Genomic DNA, 19,741 nt, shown 5'->3' on the forward strand with positions numbered 1-19,741 from the left:
GTTAATTGATAACTTGATATGATTTGAATGAGCTTTGCATCCCTAGTCAGCTAGAGTAGATATTAGGATGTATTGTGAACATATCGGACTTGATCTCTAAAGCTTGCTAGCGCATCTCGATCCAAACGAGAGTTTAGTCATCAAGACCGACTTGCAAAGGAATCAATACCACGAGAGTGGGTTGATTCATCCTGAGTTATCCGAGTTTAGACTTGTTATAAATTGAACTTGAATAATTGTTTGGCTTGCGATTTCCATACTTGAAGAAGACACCCTAGACTAGCGCCTTTAAATCAATTCAAAACAACATCATCTTGTTACTTGTTATTTACGTTATTGACTTCATTAAAAAACCCCACTTGTTTTAGCTTAATTCTGATCCCATAAAGATAAAGTGTGAACTGATCCTCTGGAATTGAATCTAAATATATTACAACTACACTGTTAACTTGATATCAGACAAAGATCCAATTTTAGTGTATCAGAAAGATAAACAAAACATAATGTGAACGACAAACCAAATCTGTCAAAAACATGACAAGATACCATGTTTGATTAGTTTCACATCATGCAATTATGCTTTCATAATAAATCCTACAAAACCTTAGTGAAAAAAGTTTCAAATCAAAAGCGTTTAGAAAGAAAAAAAAACTGGAACACATTCGAAGATAAATTAGGTAAATGAAACATAATGCAAAGACAAACCAAACATGATATTTCTGACAATTTAAAACATGACAAAATACCATGTTTGATTAATTTCTCGCTATGCGATTATGCTTTCATAATCAATCCTAGGAAAAAAAAAACTATTTAAATCAAAAGCTTTTAGAAGAAAAAAAAATTGGAAAAATATTCGAAGATCAATTATAAAGGTAAACAAACAAAACATAATATGAATATAAACTAAATATGATATCTTTAACAATTAAAAATACAACATGATACCATGTTTGATTAATTTCACATTATGCAATTATGCTTTCGCAATCAATCATACAAGAACTTAGGTAAAAAGTAAAAACATTTCAAATCAAAAGCTTTTAGAAGGAAAAATTTGGAACAATTCAAAGATCAATAAGAAAGCAAAATAAACATAATGTGAAAAGAAAACAAGTATGATATCTCTAACAATCAAAAATCGACAGGATATCATATTAGAAAAGTTTCACATTATGAAATTATGCTTCCTTAATTAATCATGCAATTTTTTTTCAAATGTAATAAATCAAAAGATTTTAGAAGGAATTTTTTCTTTTTTTTGGAAAATCTGGAGATCAATTCGAAAGCCTAATGAACGTAATGTAAAGACAAAATAAACATGATATCTATAACGGTAAAAAAATATGACATAATATCATGTTCGATTAGTTTTACATTATGAAATTATGCTTCCTTAATGAATCATACAAAAACTTAGGAAAAATGTTTTAGATCAAAAGATTTTAGAAGGAAACAAATTTGGAAAATTTTGGAAATCAATTATAAAATAAGATGAACATAATGTGAAGATAAAACAAAAATGATATCTCTAACGATCAAAAATATGATAGGATATCATATTTGATTAGTTTCACATTATGCAATTATATGCTCCCTTAATCAATCATACAAAAACTTAGAAAAATGTTTTAAATCAAAACCTTTTAGAATGAAAAAAATTGAAAAAATGGTGATCAATTAGAAAGCAAATAATTCTTATGAAATTATGAAAAATATGACATAATATCATGTTCATTGGTTTTACAATATGAAATTATGCTTTCTTAATCAATCATACAAACACTTAGGAAAATGTTTTAAATCAAAAGATTTTAGAAGGAATTGTTTTTTGGAAAATTTAGAGATCAACTAGAAAGAAAAATAAACATAATTTGAAGACAAAACAAGCATGATATCTTTAATGATCAAAAATAGTACATGATATCATGTTTGTTTAGTTTCACATTATGCAATCATACTTCCTTAATCAATCATACAAAAACTTAGGAAAATGTTTTAAATCAAAAGCTTTTAGAAGGAAAACAAATTTGGAAAATTTTGGAAATCAATTAGAAAAAAATGAACATAATGTGAAGATAAAACAAAGATGATATCTCTAACGATCAAAAATATGATAGGATGTCATATTTGATTAGTTTCACATTATGCAATTATGCATCTTTAATCAATCATACAAAAACTTAAGAAAACGTTTTAAATCAAAACCTTTTAGAATGAAAAAATTGAAAAAAATTGGCGATCAATTAGAAAACAAAATGAATATAATGTGAATACAAAACAAACATGATATCTCTAACGATCAAAAATATGCATGATATCATGTTCGATTAGTTTCACAGTATGAAATTATAGTTCCTTAATCAATCATACAAAAACTTAGGAACATGTTTTAAATCAAAAGCTTTTAGAAGAATAACAAATTTTGGGAAAAATCGAAGATCAATTAGAAGGCTAAATGAACATAATTTGAAGACAACACAAACATGACATCTCTAATGATTAAAAATATGACAGGATATCATGTTTGATTAGTTTCACATTATACAATTATGCTTCCTTAATCAATCATACAAAAACTTAGGAAAAACGTTTTAAATAAAAACCTTTTAGAATGAAAAAAATTGGAAAAATTGAGCGATCAATTAGAAAGCATAATGAACATAATGTGTAGACAAAACAGATATGATATCTCTAACAATCAAAAATATGTCAGGATATCATGTTCGATTAGTTTCACATTATGCAATTATGTTTCCTTAATCAATCATACAAAAACTTAGAAAAACCGTTTTAAATCAAAACCTTTTAGAATGAAAAAGTTTGGAAAAGTTCAGCGATCAATTAGAAAGAAAGTGAATATAATGGGAAGACAAAACAAACATGATATCTTAAGGATCAAAAATATGACAGGATATCATATATTCGATTGGTTTCACATTATGCAATTATGCTTCTTTGATCAATGATGCAAAAACTTAGAAAAAATGTTTTAAGTCAAAATCTTTTAGAATGAATTTTTTTTGGGGAAAAATCGGAGATCAATTAAAAAATAAAATGTACATGATGTGAAAACAAAACCAAACATGATATCTCTAACGCTCTAAATATGACATGATAGCATGTTCGATTAGTTTCACATCATGTTTTGTGTAAGATAATAAAGAAGAAAGAAGAGAGACTTATAATGATGTCTTCTTGAAACTCTGTTCTGTATTGTGTTGTATAACTATCATTAATCAATACAGTTTCTCTTTTATCAGAGAGAGAATAACGTGTTACAGAAGCAAGAACTTAAAACCCTAATTAGTAGCTTTGTCTACTCAGAGTCTTATTTGACAAGAATATGTTCTGTTTAGTTCTTTCTTAATTATCATGAGTCATGATCTTCTTCATGTTTCGGACGTTGTTCTTCATTAACATAATCAAGATGATCAACATCTTGGTTGAATTCAAAGATCTTCTTCTCCCTGAAGTAATTGATCAAGAAGTACCAACCAACTGATCCTACGGTCATTAAACCGCAAATGAGGTACACAATCTTAGTAGCAAACACAATGATCAACATCAGAAACGCTGAAGGTACCAAGCACATAATCACTAATCCTGGTATATTCAGTGGGACACGGTAAGGTCTCTTTAGCTCAGGTAGCTTCTTTCTTAACCAAAGGAAAGACGCAAACTCAAGGTACATCCCTAACGTGTACAAGAAGTTAGCCGAGGAGATGATGTCAGTGAAGTCCATGTAGGACAATCCGAGGGACATGAGAGCTGAGAGTAGAATCCCAACCCAAGGAGTGTTGAACCATTTAGATCTTACCCCAAAGAACTTAGGCAAGAACCCTAGCTCCGCCATACCCTCCAGCTGATAAGCACTACTGCTTAACTGAGCTTCAAAGAGTCCTATACTTGATAAGACAGCGCCAATCTCAATCCAAATCTTCAACCACGTTCCTGCTATCATCTCAGCTGCTTCTGCGTGAAACCCTGTTTCCCATCTGCTCTGGTCCACCGAGACAGCACCCGTAACAGCCAAAAGAGGGATCAAGTAAGCTACACAAGTAAAGATCACAGCGACAAGAAGCGCCAAGGGAAACGTCTTCTGAGGGTTATCAACTTCCCCTGCAAGAGTGCTGACATTGTCCCAGAAGTTCAAGTTCCAGAAGAGCGTGTTGAAGTAGAGATTCCAATCCTTTTGCTTGTCTCCCAAGCTACCCCAGCGGTGAGGTTGGATTTTAGGGATTGCCATTGCCGACATGACGAGGAAAGGCGAGAGAGACACCAAGCCGAGAACAACGGCTGCGTAACCGACAATGGCTAGGCCAGTGTAGTTTAGGAAAGATAATACCACCGTTGATGCGAATATGCAGACGTTTCGTGGCCATCCTGATTCAAGAACAGGGAATAGCTTCTCCAAGTAAGTCACACAGAGGACAGGGAACGAAGCGACGTTGATCACACCACTCAGGTACTTCAACGAGCCCATCATTGAGCCTACGAATGCGCCAAAAGCTCGATGCGCCCATATCACAAACCCTCCGTTGCCTGAGACAATATTCTACCAAAATCAGAAAGTAGCTTCCTTGTTCATGAAGTAACCTTAATAATTAATGGTTTCAAAGTCAGATGAGATTGACTATAATGTTCAGACCACAAAACACGCACTGTTCAGATAAAATTTTCTTTAATCTCATTTTTGATAGGACTGGCTCAACATTTCTATCGATCATAGGACACAAAAATTAAACTCTTGAAATTTATATATTTATCTAATTAAAGGTTAATAATTGCAAAAATTATTCATATTTTTTATAAATTTCGTGATGAAAAAAATAAAATAAAAATATTTAAAATATTTTTGGATTTTATATCTGTTTAAAATTGTAACTTTTAAAAAAAAAATTGATTATACCTGGAAATGCGGTGGAGAGTTCTGCGGTAATCAGGGCTTCAGGGACACTCCATATGAAAGGGAAGATGAGGAAACCAAGAATCGCTAGAAGCGGTCCAGCCGCTTGAACCGCCGGTTCTTCTCCAAACGGCCCACCTGCGACTTCGAAGTAAATAAGGAAAATCAAAGGGACCAAAGTCAGTTTCTTTGCGGTTGATCCGCTTGAATCGGTGGTTGTTACTGGGAGCTCGTGGCTCACTCTTGATGTTTCTGTTGTTTCCATTAATGTTTTTCTATCCCTAATTGGATTCAGATCAAGGACTCTTATATAAAGTTCCAGAATACAAAACTATTTGAGGAACGTGTTCGTGTTGCATGTATCAGACCGAAGCTTAGCTGAATATTTGGAACCATCCAAACTCAATATTGTTTGTTCTTATATCATAAAAAATATTAATCAATTTATTTTTATTATTCTTTTTGGTGATAGATCAATCAATACTCCACGTTTAACGCTGAGATTAGAGAGAAAGGGTTAGAATTGTTTACGGTGAGGTATGACTTATAATAGTAGTTTAGTGGCTTAACCACCCATCTTTCCACCTACTCCGGCTTAGACTAGTGTTCATACAAAAGTTAAAAAAATAACTGAATATTCATTAACATGTGCATAGTATAATCTCTACTACCTACGTTATATATTATGGTGCATAGACGGAAATGATCTTTGTCTATGGTTTTGAACTTGCAGTTGAACCATCATAATTGAATACCTACAAAGTTCAATCTATTTCCTTTTAATATTTTCTATTAAATTTTGAAGAGAGTAAAAATGTTTTATAATGCCAGTAAAAGATATATGTCACATAGTTTTCCAATAATTGTCTATGGCATACGAATGATTTCATGCTAAACCGGAAACCATCACTGCCAAACCGCTTACACTACATCCCATATGAATGAACTAGGATTAAAGCAAACAGAATCAAAGGTTACACAAACAGAATAAATGTCACAAATAGAACAATGTTTCACACAAACAGAATAAATGTCATGCTATGAAATACGACAAATTTCATGCTAACCGGAAACCAACACTGTCAAACCGGTTACACTACATCCAATATGAATTAACAAGGATTAAAACAAACATAATCAAAGGGACTTACACATCCCAAGATAAAACACCTTAGTAAGGTATTTATGCTGCATACCTCTGACTCTCTCTTTAGTCTAGCAATCAATCATCTAAGAAGTAGTATGATCCTGCAAGCTTTTGCTCTCTGTCCTTGGTGGACTCTAACTTGTTGATCCTTGGCCTGAAGTTAGTCGGATCTCGTCTGAATGTGATGTTCAGGTGCTGCAAAAGGAATATCAAGTTAGCTTAAGTTCATAGAGGATTAATCTTATGATAAACATGAATAGTGTTTGATTTACCGATAAGAAAAGGTTCATCCCACTAGCGAGTGACTGTGGAGAATGAGCAGTACACTTGACACCAGGTTGTCCTTCGTACACAATAACTTTATCCGCAAGATAGGTCGCCATCATAAAGTCATGCTCAACAACAAAAGCGGTTTTCTTTGCGTGTAGGATGAACCGCTTTATGACTTTAGAAGCTGTGATCCTCTGCTCTGAGTCTAGATGCGCACTTGGCTCATCAAGCAGATAGATATCAGCAGGCTTCCCTAAACACAAAGTTATAGCAACCCTCTGCCTCTCTCCACCGGAGAGTTTGTTCACCGCTTGATCCAACAGCTCCTCAATCTGAAGCGGTTTCATTACATCCGACATAAACTGAGGATGTGTGTATGCATCGCGTATCCTATCATGTAGGAGCTGTCTCACTGTACACTCGCGCTTCGAATCGTTTCCTTGAGGCTTGTAGGACACGTTAAACTCTGGCATGTCTGACTCTACACCCTCTTCGCATGGGAACGCACCTGCCTGGATTAGTAATATACATTATACAGGTTACAACATCCTTCAGAGTCTTAACCCACAAGGGACAGAGAAAACTTTACCAGCATCCTGATGAATGTTGTTTTGCCAGTACCGTTCTCCCCAAGCATCACAATAATCTGAGAGTCTGTGAACTCTCCTTCCATTACATCCAGCTTGAAGTCTCCAAGCTTCTTACTCATGTTAGGGTACTTGTATCTTGCATAGGACTTCACTTCCCCATCACTCTCTTGTGGTGTATCAGAAACCTAGACAAGAACAACATATCAGTTGCAAACTCTCTTGAGAAGAACCTATTAGTAAAGCCTCACCTTAAAGGTCAGAGACTCATCTCTAAAACGCAAGTTTTCAGTGGGGACAAAACCAGCTAAGAACACATTGATTCCTTCTCGGACAGAGAAGGGGAGAGTCACAACACCGTAAGCTGTCGGCTTTCCATACAAACAACAAACAAAGTCCGACAAGTAGTCAAGTACACTGAGGTCATGCTCCACCACAATCACATAGCTGCAAAGAAAACAATCATATTGTATTCAAGAACCAAAGAGAGAATCATTTTCAGAAGAGATGATGATGATGAAACCAAACTTGTCATGTCTGAGGAGGGAGCGTATGACTTCAGCAGCTTTGAGTCTTTGCCTCACATCTAAGAAGTTAGAAGGTTCATCAAATACATATATATCTGCCTTCTTGAGGCAAACAGCAGCAATAGCAAAACGTTGTAGCTCTCCACCAGATACTTGTGTTGCTTCACGGTCCAAGAGGTGGTTCAAGTCCATAGCGTCACAGATCTCTGCCATCATTCCTCTTTCGTCCAGCTTCTCAAGGACCGTCCCAAGCGTACCTTTAGCAACTTTTTTTATAGCATCGACATGTTGTGGCTTCATAGCAATCTGCACACAAAGGAGAGGCATCAAACTCAGCTTAATGGACTGCTTACTTACAAACAAATATTATCTGATATTTATGAAGCCTTAAATATTTTTAGTTTAATCTTTCATAATTTTTTTTGAGAATTTAGATTCATTGTGACTTATGTGTAATAGCTCTTTAAAATTTAGAAATCAAAAGAAATGTTATTCAAAATTTAGAGGTTAAGGCAAATGTTTTATCCGGCTGGGCCAAGAATCTGCCCTGATTGGTGTCTACTCTCTACCATACCTTTAGTTTCTCTTCTACAAGACGGATGAAATAGCTTTGAAGTTCTGATCCACGGAAGTGAGCCAAAATTTCATGCCAGTCTGGTGGATTCTGCACAAGAAGTAGCATTACATGTAACAGTTATATGATATAAGAGACATGTTCTATGCACAAGAAGAGAGGCTATAATATATTTACATTGTATCTGCCAAAGTTTGGTTTGATTTTTCCAGCCAAAACTTGGAGAGCTGTAGATTTACCAATACCATTTGTTCCAACCAAACCTAGGACTTGCCCAGGCCTTGGCACTGGAAGCCTATAAAATCAAGATATACATTTCAGAGAGTCCAAAAGAGAACTGATCGAACAGATTCCACAAGGAAATAAGGCATTAGCTAACCTGTGTAGTTTAAAGCCATTTGAGTTATAGCGGTGGATTGTATCTTTCTCCAAGTCCTTTGGAAGATTGATAATCTGAATAGCTTCAAAAGGGCATTTCTGCGATTTCACACCAGCAAATCTCACTTAGTGTTAGGGTGACACATTCATCGTAATAGTATATAGAGACTACGTACCTTCACGCAGATACCACATCCTATGCAAAGCTCCTCTGACAAGAAAGCAGTCTTGGAAGCAGGAGTCACCTCGATACAAAGTTTCCCTAGAGATGCACACAACAAATCATTTTATGATCAAACAAGTTTTCGTACTAAAGCCAGGAACGGCATGAAACCTCTACAAAGAGCCTTAGCCCGAGAATGAGAGGAAGAAACGTACCTGTCTTGACTACAGGACAGCTCTTCTTGCACTCTTGGCGGCATTTCTTCGGCTTGCACCGATCGCTATTCACGATAGCAATCCTCGTTAATCGATCCGACATCCTTCAACAATACTATATGTACAAGTTTCACAACACACAAAAGATCAGAGACATAAACTCGAGCGAGCGTGTGACGGTAACTTGAAATATTCAATTTGATCCCAAATTTGTAAAAATATACTATTATGTATAGACTCCATATATAGTCCAACTTATCATATTTTTTTAATTAAATTAATTTAAAAATGTTTGTGATCCCCAAAATATCAGATCCCACAAACAAAAAAAATCTCATAGAATCTTTAGAGAAATAACTTAAATCAAAACAAAAATTACTATGAGAAAAAATGAAGAGATTGCCTCGATCAAACCGATTGAACTAAGGTTTTATAGATACACCAAGGAATCAAGCTAGCGATCGTCGTGGAAACGGAGAAAAGACAGGAGGAGTACAAGAAGGGAAACATGATCCAGTTACCAGTATATAGCAGAACGAGGAAATCAAAGAAGCTGAAGACGGAAGAATCAGCTGAGCGGCCACGACAGAATATTAGGGTTTGAAGTTTCATTTTAATTTATATTCTCAAATCTAATCTATTAAAATTTGAGGATCCGTTGACAAATGTCGATAGAAGATTTTAAAAATTGGAAACTTGTCTCATTTATTCACTTCTTAACCAATGAGCATGCGGAATGATATCCACGTTGCTTTATTACAGCTCATAAAACGTAAGACATTAACTGTACTGTTTCATGTTTGCGAACTTGTCCGTATTTAAACCAAAAAGATCACTTAAATGGGCCAATTTGGGCTCTGCAGTTAATATGGGCCTCAACAGATGGGTACTTATCTTGGGTTTATTTCCCCTTGTCGGCCAAATTTTATTTAACGCTAAAAAGAAGTTTATAAAAAAGGAACTTGTCGTTTGGTCTTGATTCGGTGAAAAACTATTATTAGGGCATCCACAATAGGAGCTCTCGAGGGAGTCCTTAGGAAATGTGGAGATCATTTTCTTAGAATTTGTGCAAAAAAAAATGCTTAAAATTTTTTGGTAAGGATTGATCGTTACACTGTTCACGGGTCCCGTTGACTACGTGGCGGTCCGTGAATGGTCATTTTTTTTTTTTTTTTGAAAAAAATCAAAATATCTAGGATTAATTCAAAATATCTTTATCGCTAAAGACTCCAATGAGTCTCGCCGTTGCGCATGGTGATAGAAGTTAAAAATATTTATCTAGATTTATGTATTGAGAGATGTCAACGTTTCACAACTTACAGAGTGACACCAACCAAAACTACGGTCATGTTCGTTTACGTGTCGCGCGACCTGCGACCTGCGACTAAGATTACATTCGTTTATGTGTCGCGCGACTTGCGACTTGCGACCTGCGACTAAACATGCGACCTGCGACTAAAACTATGTTCGTTTACGTGTCGCGCGACCTGCGACCTTTGGCAGATGAAGACCTCTCTATACGCATATAAAGCCCAAACTTATTTGTGGTCATCAAAACCCACCAAGAGGATTATTAAAATGCGTAGCGGTCTTTCTTTTCAGAGTCCCACATCGATAAAGTGGGAGAACTGACCAGCAGAAGCTCGCACTATAAATAAACCTCTCCTACGGTCTATGCAAACCACGCAGCCATGTGGTGAATACAAAGCGAACTATTTTTTCGCCTTTTACCAAATAATACCATTGGTTCTCTACGCTAAGTGGCATACGCCTATTTTTGGAGGTTTCCATTTTTGAGTGGACCCAACAACATTTAGTTGAAAGTTTACCTCAATGGATTATAATTGACTAACCCCGGCTTTGGTATAATACCCAGTTGCAATTGTATTATACTATTTTTCCAATTTGTAGTTTAAGGCATTTTAAATTTGTTAACCATTTCCAAGTTCCTACAGTATTCAAAGCTTTTACTTCGGCTCTATTCGTTTACGTGTCGAGCGATCAGTCGCTGTTTTCTCCGAGCGACTTGAATGGGAACTCGTGATTGGTCGCGCGATCAGTCGCGCGACATCAAAACAAACAACAACCTGCGATTTGCGACCAATCGCAGGTCGCATGTTACGCGACAGCAAAACGAACAACAACCTGCGATCTGCGATCAGTCGCAGGTCGCATGTCGCATGTCGCAGGTCGCAGGTCACGCGATATGTAAACTAACACGGCCTATGTTGAGATCTATACATCTATCATCATCATGACAAGCTGACTATAAAGAAGACTTGGAAGTATGAACCCGACCCTCGTAGACTCGACACATTCTATTGACCAAAATCTTTTCGGGAACCAGTAGCGCACTGCCACGTCATATAGTTGGTAAACAAAGATTCAATTAATTATGGCAAATTGCTCGTAATAATATCATGTTGAGATAAATTATAATAAAATAAGTAAAATACAAAAACTAATGGGTAATTTTCAATTTACTCATGAAGTAAATATCATAATTTAGAAGGTGTTAACCCAGTCGAATCTTACTCAAATGAAATTTAAATAATATAATTAGTAACTTTACTGATTTATAGACGAATATTCAAAACTAGTCTTAGTTCAAAATTACTTGTTTTTAAAACTTAAAAAGACAAGAATAGACAAAAACCAAAATTTAACGACTTAAAATATTTTTATTCCTTCTTTTTATGATTAGTTCGATAGAGATAAAGTAATCATAAGACTTTTTCTTATCTTTAATTTTTATCCGGCCATCGAATACGACTTGTGGCGCAAAAAAAAAAATTCAAATATTGACCCATGTTTTCTTGTGGCAAATAAATTATTAACATATAGAAACCATTTCATGTACTTTTTTTTTTTTTGTAACTTCGATTTTCATGTACTTTTATAGTCTATATAATACATATACACACACCATCAACGAGACATAAAACTCATACCACCACAATCCACACAAATGGCAAACCTCATCCTCATCATCACCTCCCATATCCTCCTTCTCGCAGCTATTGTCTCCGCCGGAAAGGGTGAAAACTTTGCAAAAAACATTAACCGGAAACACTTCGGGCTCCGTAAAGAGAAACTCACTTTCTTCCGTGTCTACTGGCACGACATTCAAAGCGGCACAGACCCTAGCTCGGTCGTGCTCAGACCTCCTCTCTCCAACTCCTCTTTCTTCGGAGCAGTCACTATGATCGATAACCGTTTAACTACGGAGGTCTCGGTTAACTCGACTTTGGTAGGCCAGGCTCAAGGGATGTACGCTGGTGCGGGCCAACACGATGCGTCTGCGCTTATGGTGATGAACTTCGCGTTCAAGACAGGTAAGTATAACGGGAGTACGATCTCGATTCTTGGTCGAAACGCGGTGATGACTAAGGTTAGGGAGATGCCAGTGATTGGAGGAAGTGGACTGTTCCGATTCGCTAGAGGTTATGTCGAGGCTAGAACTAAGTGGTTGAATGTAAAGACAGGAGATGCTACTGTTGAGTACAGCTGTTACGTCTTGCATTATTGACTTTGTGATGATTGCATGTCTCTCTTTTCTAATGTTTATTTAAATTGCTATATTTGGGTCCGGGTATGTTGTCTTTATGTTGGTTTGAGAGATACATGATTGTTTTGAGGGTATTTATGTCTATTTCGAGATTATGATATTTTTTGTTCACGTGATACTTTGATACATAAAAACTTAGATGACATTTTAAAGAAGTTAGTCTTGATATTTATCGGATTTAAAATAATTATAAATGAATGTTTAAAACTTTAAATGATCAATACATCTATTTTACATAACGATTTGGAAGTCAAAACGGTTTATGCATATTTTAATTATTTAAATTTTGGGAATCAAGACAAATGTTTAATCTCGACCGACTTTAATTTTGCCATTTTGGGTTTATTTAAGATTTTTAACGTTAAAATCCATCGACTAAATTTGTTTTAGATAAAAAAGATCCTAAAATAAGTATTTAATGAAAAAACCTTCGAACTAACTTTATTTAATGTATTAAACCCTAACAGGTTATAATTATCATTACTCTTGGTAAATTTTTAGTTTAGAGGTTTCTACATTAAGTAAACATAATTGAAGGGTTTTACCAATAAAAATAAAATAAAATCAAAATTTTATAATATTATCTAAAAATTAGTAACAAATTTTCAAAATTAGCATTTTTAAATAAATTTGTAAATATACGAGTTTGATGTGTTTTTAACATCAACATTATATATGTATAAATTAAAAATGTAAAAGCCCAGAAAATATAATAACAATTATCTAAAGATTTATTATTACATTTTTATTAGATAAGATATAATATTTATTATATTTTCTTGGTTTTTTACATTTTTAATCTTTTAGTAATTTTATTACATGCAAATCTTTAGATAATTTTTATTATATTTTCTGATTTTTTACATTTTTCATTTATTATATATAATGTTGATGTTAAAAACACATCAAACTCATATATTTATAAAAAAAATAAATTTAAAAAGCTAATTTTGAAAAATTTAAGTTACTAAGTTTTAGATAATCTTATAAAAAATTTATTTTTTTGATTTTTTTATATTTTTAAAGGTAAAACCTCTCAATTATGTTTACTTATAGAAACCTATAAACTAAAGATTTACCGGTAGTAATGGTAATTATGACCTGCTACGATTTAAGTCATTAAATAAAGTTAGTTTGAGTGTTTTTTCTGTTAAATACTTAATTTGGAGGTTTTTACCCAAAACAAACTTAATCGAAGGGTTTTAACGTTAAAAAACCTTTTGTTTACTATCTCGCACAAGAGTTATGTATAGTTGAGCTTTTCAACTTGACAATGTTAAATTTTCCTAGTCGCTAGCTAGCTACCGGCCTAAAGACAACTCATAACTCTGGTTGGAATTAACTATCCCGACGTTGCGAACTAGCGTACATCAACTGGTTTCATACTTCACAAACAATCCAACAAATCTTAGTTATTGTGATCTTAACGTCTAATCACAAGTGTCTAACAGTCTAGTTGGTTGATGCGATACTTTTCAAGGATCCAAAATAAAATCAATGTAGTATAAAAGATTGTCGAACCCACAGAGAACTAGAGACTTATACACCAAGAATACACAAGCTTTCTTAATCTAAGCAAACAAGAAGATAGATGATTTGTAATAAGCTAAGATCCTATAAATATAAAAAAGGTGATCTCAAATCTAATCAAGATACAAGTACAAGAACTCAATCAAATGCTAATGATGGATTCATGGGTGAGGATAATTGATAAAAGGTAATCAAGGTTCAATCTAAAGGTGACAACTTTCAATCAATCTATCAACTTTATGCCTAGACACAACACTAAGCAAACTCTTTCTCAACATGGAAGCTCATTTGCTAAAATAACTCAAGCATCAAATCTCTTTGGTTGAATATTACTAGAGCAATCATGGAGAACAAGTCTAATAGCAATCCTAGCACCTTTGACATCAAATCTCTTTGGCAAAGCAAGCTAAAAGCCTTAAAGAGTTGGTTCATGCATTTCATCGAACACTTCTCGGGCGTGAAATGCCTAGAAATCTATCTTAGAGAGGCCAACTCTAAAATAGCATTGAGATCATTCAACAAGCAAGGAATAAGAAGGATCTACAATAAAACACCCTAGATCTACACTTAATCACCCTAATATACCTTAACCCATGAATCCAAAATGTGACTACTCACTAATCTCCATGGAAAACCTAAAATCTATGGGAGATTCAAGGCTAATCATGTTTATGAGGAGGAACAAAATATAAGATGAAGAACTTCCTTAAATTAATGAAAAGATTCAAGCTTTATAAAATGAGGCAAAGTGTGTTCTTGAGAGAAAATGAGATAATTCCCAACTTTGGAATACAAGAATATTTATATGGGGCTTGGAAACCCTTAAAAACACAAAAGAAATGACCAAAATATCCCTGGAAAAACATAAATTTCGACCAGCCAAAGTTCTACCCGGATAGCTCAACCCGGGTGCTTCACCCCGGGTATGAAGCTCGTCCAACTCTTCTCGCCCACATGAGCGGGGTCTCCAACCCGGGTGCTTCACCCCGAGTGTCTTCCGTCGACCTCTCCTCGCCTCACACGAGCAGGGTCTCCACCCCGGGTGGTCCAACCCTGGTGTCTTCTGTCGTCGCCCAAAGCCGATCAGCCGAGAGGGTAGGTGAACCCGGGTATACCAACCCGGGTGAGTTGATATGCCTCCAGTGAATCGATCACAACTTCTCCAATATGGTTCCAAATGACTTGAAACCACTTCCATTGGAAAGCTAACTCAATTTCATGTGTCTCCACAAAATCTTAGCAACAGAAGATTTCTCTAAGGCCTCCATCCATGCTTTTCTTTCACCCCCTTTTGGATCACAATGCTCCCAAACATCTCCAATCACTCCATAGCACTCTCCAACACCTAATAAGGACAATGCATGCAATATGGACTCTAAAGATGCCTAATTCCTAATCTATATGATCAAAATGTACACGATATGAAGGCTAAAAACATGTAAATATGCAAGATATCAACTCCCTCACACTAGTCATTTACTTGTCCTCAAGTAAACTTTTCAAGACACAAGGAGGAGAGATACAAAGATGGGATCTTGGCCAAAAGAAACACTCAATGCACTCAACTTAACATCCTAAAGAAATATAGCAAATAGCATGAACACACTCTCTTATTATACTCTAGCTTCTCTAGGCCTATAAATACTCTTATGTCTCTACATAAGATGCAATGCTTTTCAACCAACATGCTCTCTCCATCAACCCTCACATTGATTCACACACACACACACAAGGTGAATTCTCACAGATGGGCACATGATCTCAATCATTTGGCTAGGTGATCAAATGGTCTAATATGGATGAAGAGGAGGATTCAATGCAATCATTTTAAGGTGGCAATCACTCAAGAATCAAGGAGCTTGATCATTATGCAAAATTTATCTAAGATTAGGAGCAATTAATGCATACATGGATTCATCCTCATCATTCTACCCCATTCCTAAGTGATTACAAATTCTACACCCTTTTCATTCATCCCATAACCCAAAATGAAAAACACTCACATCACTCACCCAATGAACACCATTCTTTTCTTAAGACTTAACCACTAAGGACCTTTTATTCACTTTTCACATTTCTAAGCTCTAACACTTTTTATTATCCCTTCCCCACTATCTTATTGAATCTTTTTTTTTTCTTCTTTTTTTTTATAGAGGGAGAAAGTCTCAGACAATACAATCAAGAGCTTTCTTATCTTTCTATTCTAGGTCCCTAGGGCTTTTCTTTCTCATGACAATCTTTTGTTCATCAATCTCAACTTTATCACTTTCCAAACCCAAGATATAAACCTTTAATGAACAAAGACCCCACTCACCATCCTAGAAGCTAGCTCAAATGATGACCCTATGCTAGCAAGAGATGAGAACAAATCCATGTCGCTCCCAATACTCTCAAAATTTTGCACATGTCAAACTATCAAAAGAAGCCTCACTCAAGCAAATCAATGTAAGCTTCAAAGAATGGCTAGGGTTCAAGGGTAAGGAAGTGCCATTTGGGTTAACAAAGAGTGGTACAATGGGGAAAGATAACCCAAAGTATGAGACCCATGATCAAGTATGAAAATGCCCATATGCAAGAGAGATTAAGTTCATTCAAGTTTAAGTTCAGGTTGGAGCTGGTTTCAAGAACAATGCCAATATCAAGCAAGCAAACAAGTTTCAAGAAGAGGTTTCAAGGCTCAAAGCATGCAAGCCTTTCAAAAGATGCTTAAGCTACTTGATATGTTTAACTAGGGTGTCAAATTCAGTGCAAACAAGTATTCTATACAAGGCAATATCAATCAGCTGCTCCATATGCAAGTGAATGCATCCTATATGCTCTAGACTCAATCTTAAGAATGCAAGTGATGCAACTACATGATTCAAAAATTTCAATTTTTTTTTTGGTTTGACTTTGTGTGCTTGCTAATCATAAGTATCAAAAGGTTGAGACAATGCACCTTTGGTCCTTCTCTTACAAGAAAAAGGAACCAAATATGCAAAGGAGCACACTACTGTCCATAGAAAATAGACAGATTTTTTTCTCAAAGAGCTTCACGAAAGATGTGACATGAATTATGAAATGCTCCTTGAGGTTCAGATGATCATAAGAATCAAAAGCATTTGGTGGAGACACAAATTCAACTACAGGCTCAAACGAAGTGTTAACAAAGTAGTCAACTCTATCTCCATCAATCAGATAAAACACAATGTTCTCATTCTCATGAAATTTTTTGACAAGGGGGTTTTCTATCTCAAACAAGAGCCTATCAACATCAAGTTCATCCCCTAAATCAGCTAGTTCAAGAAGAGGTCTAGGTTCATCAAGCATCAAAAACTCAGATTCAAGATTAATTGAAGCACAAATATAGTTCTTGTCAAAACAAACTTCAATATGATCTCTAACAAGCTTTTCTACTCTCAAGTCATCTAGTTTTATAGTTTCACATATCAGGTCAAGACATTCATTGATGAGCATATGAGAATTCAAATCAGAGGCAATCTCTTCAACACATGGCAAACAAATATCCTCAAAATGAAGTTTTAAAGTCGAATTGCATATACTTTCTAGCTGGGTTAGTGGAACCCAATAAAATACATCTTTGAGCTGTTGAGTCATTCTCATCTCAATGCGTGTGAGTTCTCTTCCTTCTAGTGTTGCCCAATTGTGATTATCTTTTTAGTGTAATTTAATTTTTTATTAAAACACATAAATAATAAAAAGAAATTTTTTATAAAATATAAACATAGACATTTATATAAAACGAATTTAGTTTTTTTATTCTTAATAAAATAAAAAATTCAATAACTTTTAAAAATTTATACTTATAAATATATATAAAAATAACTTCACAAAACTTAAAAATATAATAATTCAGATATATTTTTCTAAAAGAAGATATTATTTTTATTATAAATATCTTTTGATCTAATAATTAATAAGAAAATAATTTGGAACAACATAAATGATTATTTTATAGAAGTCAGTTTCTTATGTATGGCGCTCACGTTAACTTTCACGGTAGTTTATTACACTTACACCCTTAATGAATTAAAAATATTATTAGTTATTTCCATTTTTTTATTATTAGTGATTTCCATTAATAACAATTATCTATGTTTCTTTTTTCTTAATAAAATTGTGATTAACTTTTTAACGTAATTTTATTTTTTATTAAAACACATAAATAATAAAAAGAAAAATTTATAAAATATAAACATAGACATTTATATAAAAACGAATTTAGTTTTTTTATTTTTTATGTTTCGTACAACAAAAATAATAAATTCAATAACTTAAAATTTATACTTATAAATATATATAAAAATAACTTCAAAAAAAAATTAAATATAATAATTACGATATATTTTTCTAAAATATAAAAATATTTTTATTATAAATATTTTGATCTAATAATTAATAAGAAAATAATTTGGAACAACATAAATGATTATTTAATATCTTATTTTTCAAAAAATTATTATATCTTATGATTATTTTAAAACCAAATAAATATTTGATAACGTGAGGCTACAACAATATAAATAGTATTTCTTATTTATCAATATATTTTTGATTGAATGATTAGAATTTTCATAACAAAATTTATCAACACTTCAATTTTTTTTTTAATTTTATGGAAAACAGCATATAGCAAATTATACAGTCTTACAAAATATATTTTTCATCCTAAGAAAAAAGTAACAAGATGAGCTTATTTTAGTTTAATTGTAACCAAAAAAAATTGTGATCAGAAATCGATACAATTTAATATACTAAATTATGAAAAATAATATCAAACAATTATTAAGATTTAGTGTGTAGTAGTGTTCTGTTGTCTGAATTTTCAAAATATTACAAGTTATGTTTATTAATGCAATTCTGATTTAATATATATGTTTCCTATTTTTTAAAACAATATATACCCATTTATACAAAAACACCAATATCTTTACAAATATAAGAAAATGAACTTAACTACATGAATTAAGAAAATAATAGTCCAATTTTAATATAATTTTTTAAGTTAAAAGAATAGATATAGTTTAACACAAAAAAATATTTGAAACTATATAAAATATTATATGTGAAATCATATATCCAACTAAGATGGGAACATAATACTACATAACAAACTGACTTTTCAAATAATATTATAGAGATTAAAAATTAACTTAAAAGTTATAAATAAAGAATTTTCTTTTATCAATTGTTTTAATTCAATCATTACGTAAATATTTGTATCCGTGCATGAGTACGGAAAAATCACCTAGTACACTATTGTTTGCGAAGTAATTTTTCACATTCGAGCTCTTACGTTAAAAGTTAGAATGTTTAAATACACTGTTACACTTAATGAATTTTTATATGATTTATTATATACTTAAAACAAATTTATATTAATAATACTAGATTTATATGGTATATCAGATAATTGAATATAAATTAATATAATAAATTGATTTTTCGTATTCGAACTTTGACGTTAAAAGTTAGAGTTGTTAAATACAATTATACCGTTGATGAATTTTATATTATTTATTATATACTTAAAAATAAATTTATATTAATAATATTATATTTATATGTTATATTAGATAACTGATTATAAATTAATATAATAAAGTATCAAAAAAATATATATTTAAAAAGTAAGATAATTCTCTTATATATTGTGTTATTATTTAGAAATAATATTTTCTATCATAAATATTTAAAAATAAATATAAAACAATTTATAGTTAAATACAAATTCGAGCTCTCATAGAGTGGTTGAATACAATGTTAACCTTAATGAATTTTTATATGATTTATTGTATACTTAAATATAAATTTATATTGCTATTATTAGGTTTATATGTTATATTAGATAATTGATTATAAATAAATATGAT

General features: G+C 33.1%; 3 protein-coding genes across 3 annotated transcripts; 1 reads left to right on the forward strand and 2 right to left on the reverse strand.

Annotated features, from left to right (window-relative positions):
- Positions 1-3,373: 3,373 nt before the first annotated feature.
- Positions 3,374-5,199, reverse strand: LOC106334206 (probable polyamine transporter At3g13620). The gene is made up of 2 exons (XM_013772524.1): positions 4,913-5,199; positions 3,374-4,545 (listed from the first exon to the last, which is right to left on the reverse strand). Exons 1-2 carry the CDS (start codon positions 5,172-5,174, stop codon positions 3,374-3,376), a joined length of 1,434 nt encoding a protein of 477 aa, XP_013627978.1. The 5' UTR covers positions 5,175-5,199.
- Positions 5,200-5,897: 698 nt separating this feature from the next.
- Positions 5,898-9,430, reverse strand: LOC106334203 (ABC transporter E family member 1-like). The gene is made up of 11 exons (XM_013772520.1): positions 9,292-9,430; positions 8,771-8,885; positions 8,569-8,654; positions 8,394-8,491; positions 8,192-8,309; positions 8,015-8,104; positions 7,442-7,746; positions 7,165-7,360; positions 6,916-7,101; positions 6,329-6,838; positions 5,898-6,251 (listed from the first exon to the last, which is right to left on the reverse strand). Exons 2-11 carry the CDS (start codon positions 8,871-8,873, stop codon positions 6,132-6,134), a joined length of 1,812 nt encoding a protein of 603 aa, XP_013627974.1. The 5' UTR covers positions 8,874-8,885; positions 9,292-9,430; the 3' UTR covers positions 5,898-6,131.
- A 2,238-nt stretch (positions 9,431-11,668) lies between these two features.
- LOC106334210 (dirigent protein 7-like) lies at positions 11,669-12,454 on the forward strand. Its single transcript, XM_013772527.1, has one exon. It carries the CDS (start codon positions 11,739-11,741, stop codon positions 12,297-12,299), a length of 561 nt encoding a protein of 186 aa, XP_013627981.1. The 5' UTR covers positions 11,669-11,738; the 3' UTR covers positions 12,300-12,454.
- The last annotated feature ends 7,287 nt before the right edge of the window (positions 12,455-19,741 follow it).

This window comes from Brassica oleracea, chromosome C3 (assembly GCF_000695525.1).
Source record: "Brassica oleracea var. oleracea cultivar TO1000 chromosome C3, BOL, whole genome shotgun sequence".
NCBI classification, from domain to species: domain Eukaryota; kingdom Viridiplantae; phylum Streptophyta; class Magnoliopsida; order Brassicales; family Brassicaceae; genus Brassica; species Brassica oleracea.